Genomic DNA, 7,141 nt, shown 5'->3' with positions numbered 1-7,141 from the left:
TGAGAATGGAGACACTAAATATGTAGTTTTGTGATAAATGAAGACACTAAATGTGTAGCACTGTGATAAACGAATATACTAAATCTTTATTTTTGTGAAACAAGTTCATAAATCTATAGTTTTGTGATAGATTGTATAAAGCACCTGTAGTTTTGTTTTAAACAAAGACACTAAATCTGTAATTTTGTGAAACAAGCTCTTAAATCTATAGTTTTGTGATAAATTATGCAAAATACCTGTAGTTTTGTGAAATTTACTCTAAATAAATTGTAAATCATGTTGTATGCTTGCATGAGATTAAATATATAATTATTGCTAGTGGGTGATGATGTGGCATGGTTGCATGTTGAGCTTTAGATTTAGTGGGCTTTAACTTTATAGAAAGTATAGATTAATAGAAAGAATTAGTAACAATATCCCCTGAGGCCCTGACTGCGGTTGATCAACCAACCATTGCAGATGCTGTTGCAATGAAAAGCAATAAAAATATGGTGCTTGCTGAACCTAAGCACCCAGCATATTTCACTGTAAAGGTTGCAAATCAAGAGGCATCTGCCGTTACTCAGAAATATAGCGTTAATGATATGATTGTATCTGTCGTAACTGATAGATAGTTTCTTTGATCCACATGTAATATCGAAGATATCATAATTTTAGTATATAATGCTGTGGTATTTCAGATAGACGGTTGCTAGTTATAAAAATAATTAAATGACTGCACCTAGATTTAATAAATGGTTGCACCTAGATTTGTAGATAAATGAATTGTAATTGTGTTGTGCGCATAGCAAATCAAACCATAATTTTGTTGGTACCAAACTGCCAATTTTGAAAACATAATTTGCTACTGAAATGAAAAATATTGGGCATGGACAGGTCCAGAATAAAACATTCGTTATAATGCTTATCATAATGCTCATTTCACTTTGATAGAAAGCAAGTCAGGGCATCAGTTGTTACGTCTTATAACAGGACATCTCGAGTAGATAATTCCTACGAGTCCACTTCACAATTGACAAAGTGCACTAAATAAATAGAGGGTCAGTTTCCAGTTTATACATTGGGTCATCGACACATATCTTCATAGGCCACACAGCCACCGCCACATACAAAATGGAAGATCATGCACCAGTAATCCATCTCTGCACCTTACCAATAACAGTCAAAAGTCTAGATACCTGCAAGAGAACAATTCCATCAGTCATTCTGGTATAAATTTACAGTCACAAAATTATATCGCATTTTTTTTGGTGCAATGCAAAATGTAACTATTATTTTCAGCGTTGTGAACCATACATCAAATTTCCAAAGTTGAATAATGCCAGTATTATTACTAGGCAAAAACAAAAAGAAGAAACACTGAACAGACAATATAGAGGAACAATTGAATTATTGGAACTGTTCTCGAATTTAGGCTACATCAAACTAGAAAAAAACGCATATTAGGAAAGGACCTAATATTAAATAAATAGAAGGGGTGAGGCTTCGAACCAGGTCTGCTAGCCCACCACCTTGTGGAGCTAGTTGGAAAACGCGTGGGTGTTTCTCTCTACATCCAACTAGCAACTAAAGGGGTACAAGTACAACGACACTTGGCAGGTAGAAAGTAGAAACACCTGTTTCTAGTTCATACTCCAGTCTACTTTTAGAAATTTTAGGACAAACCAATTATTACTATATTCAAATTAAAAGTCATTGGAGAAGCATAGGGACATCAACCATTCATGATTTACTACCGTTTATGATTGTACACTCAACTCTTTCTGATGTGTACCTCAATATCTCATAAGTGGAACCTCTTTTGGTCCACAAATATCATTTATCTTAGCATGGTACCAACACAAACCTTACCAAATTTTCTTAAACCATAATTTGCTGCCAATGAAAATTTTATTACTAAAAAGTACAAAAGTATACACAATGAGGATGCAAGTGAGGGATCTAGTTAATTTCACCTTGAACCAGAGCTCCCAATGAGTTCTTTACTGTAGTTAGTTATCTATTTTATAGAAGAGTGAATTTCACTATGGACCCCTTTTTATTACCCTAGCTGCACAGTGGACCATGTTTAGCAACCTTTCCACTTTATGCCACCTAAACATACCAAAATACAGCAATTTGATTCGATTCCCTAGCCTATTTGTGGAGCCTGGAATCTACTTCGCTCCTCATCGGATCAGCGGAGGATCGAGTTGCCTGGGCATGCAAATCAGAGGTGCAGTTTGCTGCTGACCTCTCCGCTCACAGAAGCCACTACTGCTCTGACAAAGCACACTCATTATCCCCTTGTGCTCACAAGCTAGTGCCATCTACCATCTCTTACTCCTTCCATGGATGGGTCATGGGCCAAATAGCCATCGTAGAATCTCAAGCAATACCCCTGGTTCAAGACTGCTATGTTTTGTCAAGTATGTTAAAATTTGGATATACCCTGGTCCATTGTGCAGCTTTATGTCTCATGGAACGTGGAACTTGGGTGTGTTCCTTGTTCCGGGAACTTCGTTCTAGATCGAGAAACGGGAACTATGTGGACCTTCATCCCAAAAATGGATGGAACTTCGTCTTGAGAGTTGTCCTAGTACAAGGTATGGAGTAACAAGTAGAGTGGTCTGATAGAGAAATTAATGTGGCACGATGGAAAATGATGGAAAGGCAATCCAAAATTTTCAAGCAAAATCTATAATTTGATTAACTTTCACTAAATTTGAACTCATCTGGATGGGACGAACGCTGTTGTTGCTCACTCGCTGCTCGCCAATGTTCTGCTGTGCATGTACGAGCGTCAGCACCATCATGCAGTGGAGAATGGACAAGCATTGCCCTCATCACGCTGTGGTACGACCATGGAGAGATAGAGGGACGTTCCAAACAACGTAGGAACACGTTCCAACTAACGTTCCATGCTTTTAGAAAATGACGTCCCACGTTCCTCGATCCATCGATCCGGGAACTTTTGTGAGTTAGTAATACTGCAGCTAGGGTAATAAAAATGTGTCTAAAGTGAAATTCACTTATTTTGGAAATTTAGTGGACATCTGACAAATCATAATCAGACAAATACTTCTGTAATCACAAATTGCCATCCAAAACCTGTGTAACACACTAGCACCTAAAATAATAAAGGCTCCAGATATCCAAAAAACACACATACAATATACATATATGTAAACTGAATAAAATTCTAAAAGGAAGCAATATTCCTCCAAACAGTATATTCATAAACCTTGTAACTAGGGGGTGCATAAGTTATCTAAAATTATTCTGTGCAAGTAATCACTAGTATGTAAATGGACTAGAGTAATACATCCTGAAGCTAACATAATCTAGTAAAAAATAGAACTTCATTGACCAATACAAAATATATAAATAGTGATTTCTTCTTGTGCAAATTAATACATTGCTTGCAGCAGGACTAAGAAGAAAAAAAAGTATTCCCTTTGTTCTTTTGTAGTGATACTCCAGACATTCTACAGTCTCTAGACAAGATAGAACATTAGTTTCCTTATATTAGAGTCGACAACTAAATACTATATTAGTATTTTCCAAGACAAATCTAACTGTGGTTCTCTTCTCAGTGGCCAATCTAAATAGTAAATACTTCTACATCTTTCAATGTTCAAAATTAAGAAAAAAAGAATGGACCACAACACAAGGCTTCTAAAAGGTCATCTCGCAGAAACAGGTATTGAATGAAAAAAAAAATAGTGTCACTCTCTGAAACGAGCCAGTAAATTACTTATTTGATATATCGGATGAATTAATCTGTTCTGCAGTCAAATGCTGAAAACACACCTAATTTTACTGCATTGTAAAAACACAAGTACCTGCAACATAAGTACTTGCGTAGGGATGAAGCGAGGACATAATATTGGTTTCCCAAAGCTTCCTGGACTGCAGTGAATCAATTTGTAGCATGAAGACACTGGAATCAGCACATAGAAGCATCACCTTAACATCCTCAGCATAACCCAATCTCACTAAATGACTTGTCTTGACCCCAGACCCCAGTTCAAGAACCTTGTTTAGCTCAGCTGTCCTCTGCAGCACCCATCTGGTAACACCTTCAGAACAGACCTTCCTCTCCCATATTTGAAGGCTGTCGTACGACAGAGTGACAAGGCCAAGATAACCACCTTCTGCCAGAAAGATCTGAGACATGTAGTGGCTATAACAATTTGGATTGGAAGGCCACTCAATCACAGCAAGGGTTTGCCTATCCAAATCAAACTGAAGAATGGCACTGCCAAGACCAGTGGGGAACCAATACAGGGAATGGCCAACGAGTATGCCAGGATCAACAAAAGCAAAGACCAAGAATGGAGCAGGAGTGAAGATGAGATTGCTCCATCTGCCGGTCTCCGATGTGTAGAAGCAAGCGAACATTTGTGTGTTGTTGCTGGCCACGCCCACCAAGGCAACATTGAAGGGGCAACAGCTGAATCCGCCGTGAACGTGGCCGTCGTCGTCGGCGGCGGCGGCGGCGGCACAGAGCGCCGCCCCGTTCCAGACGATCTTCTCCTTGCCGTCTATCTCCGGCGGAATGCCCCCCCGGCGGTGGTCGCCGGTGTCGGGGTCCCAGAGGACGATCTCGTTCTGCTTCCGGTCCAGGAGGAGGACGCGGCCATGGCGGCATCCGCAGAACATCCGCTCTTTGCGGACCTCGTCCTCGCCGAGCCGCATCGAGAAGCGCTCCCTTGGGATGAGATCCGGCGGATCCATCACGGACCGGAAGAAGGGGAAGCCGAAGTCGTCGGCAAAGACGCCGATGATGGGGGGATTCCGGTGGTGGCGGGCGCGGAAGCGGCGGTGGAAGGCGGGGTCGGTGACGAGGCGGCGCCAGCGGTTGCAGACGAGGGAGGCGCGGGGGAGCGAGGAGGGCAGCGGCGGGAGGCGGAGGAGGATCTCGGCGAGGAGGTCGTCGTCGTCCGGCAGGGTCACCGGCGCCGCCGGTGAGGTGGCGCGGCCGCGGCGGTGGCTCATCTCGCCGCTGAGGCCGCGTGCATTGAGATTGGAGAGTAGTACTACTGTAGAGTGTGGACAGTGGATAGGTGGAGAAGAAAACCATGAAAATTTTGCAAAACCGAAATTATTTTGTTAAAACTGTTAAACCGATTATTTTGAAAACCATACTCCCTCGATCCCAAAAAGTTTCAAATCCTAATTACAAAATCGTAGCCATGACCATGATGGTTAGCTACAGGTAAACTAACACGTGATTACTAGGCCAGCACCCAGCATGCAGAGGTAGCACATGTAGGACCTTCTGTTTCTCCTGGTTTCTGGTCTTCTTAGCTCGATCTTGTCCTTTAATTTATGATTTCTGAATCGTCTAACTTTTTGGATTTGATAATTTGTGAAGATGGATATTAACGGGAAAGGAAAAAAGCCTCGTTATCTCAAAGAGGTAGATTTGGGAATTTTTATTAGTCTATTTAGAACCAGATTTGAAAGATATTGGAAATAATTGATTGATTTTTTTTTCTGTCTTCACCTTCTCTTTGTCACCTTTAGCTTGAAGCCTTAAAAGCTTGCCTATGTTGTCTCGTAGGTTTGGTTCCAACAAATATTATTTATGTGTTAGTAACCGATTAGTACATGATGATTAGTTATGTATTAGTAACAAGTAAAACTTTTAGTGAATAATATTTTTTAAAGCAACTTTTCAATAGAAAAAATATATTATTTTGCAGTTAAAAACATGCAACAATATATCCTCCCCGGTCACAAAATAGAAACAATGCCCACACGTGTTGGCCGTTGGGCACTTGAATCACGACCTTGCTATTGTGTGAATGTCTATTGCGAAGGCGTGGACCGTGGAAACACATCCCTACGAGATCTGTTTGCGTGCTTATGGCGTTCAAGTAGATTAGTGTGTACAATTGCTATTATAGTTAGATGAGCACTTACACCAAAAAATTGTTTTTTAAAAATAATCTTGTTGTGCAAAAATAAATTTTCTTTAAATAAAACCTTCTACTCAACGGATTTTTATTAAATATTTTTCTTAAATTATGATAGGGAGGTAGGATGGCTGGGGGGGAGGCGGAGGAGGATCTCGGAGAGGAGATCGTCGTCCGGCAGCTGCTCCAGCGAGGTACGGCGGCGATGGGTCATCTCCGACTCACTCATTTGGGGGTTTTCTCGTCCAGAGAAGCATATTTGAGGTTTTTCTTGTGCCAGACAAAGATCGTTAGCTTACGTGCTTTTGCATAATTTTCAAACGATAACTTGTTTAGTTGCACATTAATTTAAAAAAATCAGGTTATTTTTATTATTTTGTTTAAAGGTGGGATAGTTTCGGAATAAATTCAATAATATTAACACTAACACATTAAATACACAAATGTTGCAAGATTAATAAGATGGGTCAAGTAGTCTTGTTGATGCAAACTGCTCACTTTGTATATGAGGATGAATCAAGACTCCCCTGTCTCCTCTTTCTGATGGATTAAAAAGACTTCCTAGGAAAGCTCAAGTTATTCTCAAGCAACAAGTTGTCATACAGACATTGTCGAGGACACATTTTTCATGGGCTTTAAGAAACTGTACTCGCTATTTGTCCAGGGAGAGCTTATGTTTTATTAGGGATTGTTTATATGCCTAACTTTTTTGCATTTTTAAGTCAAATTATTTTTCTTTGGTGATGACCCAAAGACAACGGTGATGAAAAGGACCGATTAGGTGTGAGGGTTGAGGTTGGGGTGGGATAGGGGGTTGGGATAGTCGAAGGCGGGGTCTTTGCGGGCTTAGAGTAATGGCCTAGGAGTCAGCGATAGGGTTAGAGCAGTATAGTAGGTGAAGTTGATGGTGGGGGCAAGGGAAATCAACTTGTAAGGAGGTGTAAGCTGTCAAAGATGAGGAAGGTGGGGGGATTTCATCAATAAGGAAGAAGGGCGAGAGTAGTTGGCTAGGGGATGGGCATAGCGCACGAAAGCTGACAGGCCTTTCTAACATTGTAGAGGCACCATGAAGCACATCACTAGTGGTGGCGGGATGCTAAGTAGGGAAAAGGGATTGCATCGGTAGCGGAATTGGGGTGAGGAAGAAGAGGGAGGTAGGGTTGGGGGAGGGGGAGTGGTTTGGAGACAGCCTGTTCATTCAAAAATTGACTGATAATTTTTTCTATTTTCAGACCCCG

General features: G+C 40.9%; 1 protein-coding gene across 1 annotated transcript; it reads right to left on the bottom strand.

Annotated features, from left to right (window-relative positions):
* Window positions 1–901: 901 nt before the first annotated feature.
* On the bottom strand, window positions 902–5,063 carry LOC127752734 (uncharacterized). Its single transcript, XM_052278137.1, has 2 exons — window positions 3,825–5,063; window positions 902–1,178 (listed from the first exon to the last, which is right to left on the bottom strand). Exons 1-2 carry the CDS (start codon window positions 4,978–4,980, stop codon window positions 1,171–1,173), a joined length of 1,164 nt encoding a protein of 387 aa, XP_052134097.1. The 5' UTR covers window positions 4,981–5,063; the 3' UTR covers window positions 902–1,170.
* Window positions 5,064–7,141: the final 2,078 nt, after the last annotated feature.

Source organism: Oryza glaberrima, chromosome 10, assembly GCF_000147395.1.
Source record: "Oryza glaberrima chromosome 10, OglaRS2, whole genome shotgun sequence".
Taxonomy (NCBI): domain Eukaryota; kingdom Viridiplantae; phylum Streptophyta; class Magnoliopsida; order Poales; family Poaceae; genus Oryza; species Oryza glaberrima.
Note: the sequence above shows the minus strand (reverse complement) of the source record. Positions and strands in the feature narration are given on the sequence as shown.

Excerpts from the sequence above, each read along its gene's own strand:
- LOC127752734 (XM_052278137.1), bottom strand. The coding sequence starts at position 4,980 with ATGAGCCACCGCCGCGGCCGCGCCACCTCACCGGCGGCGCCGGTGACC.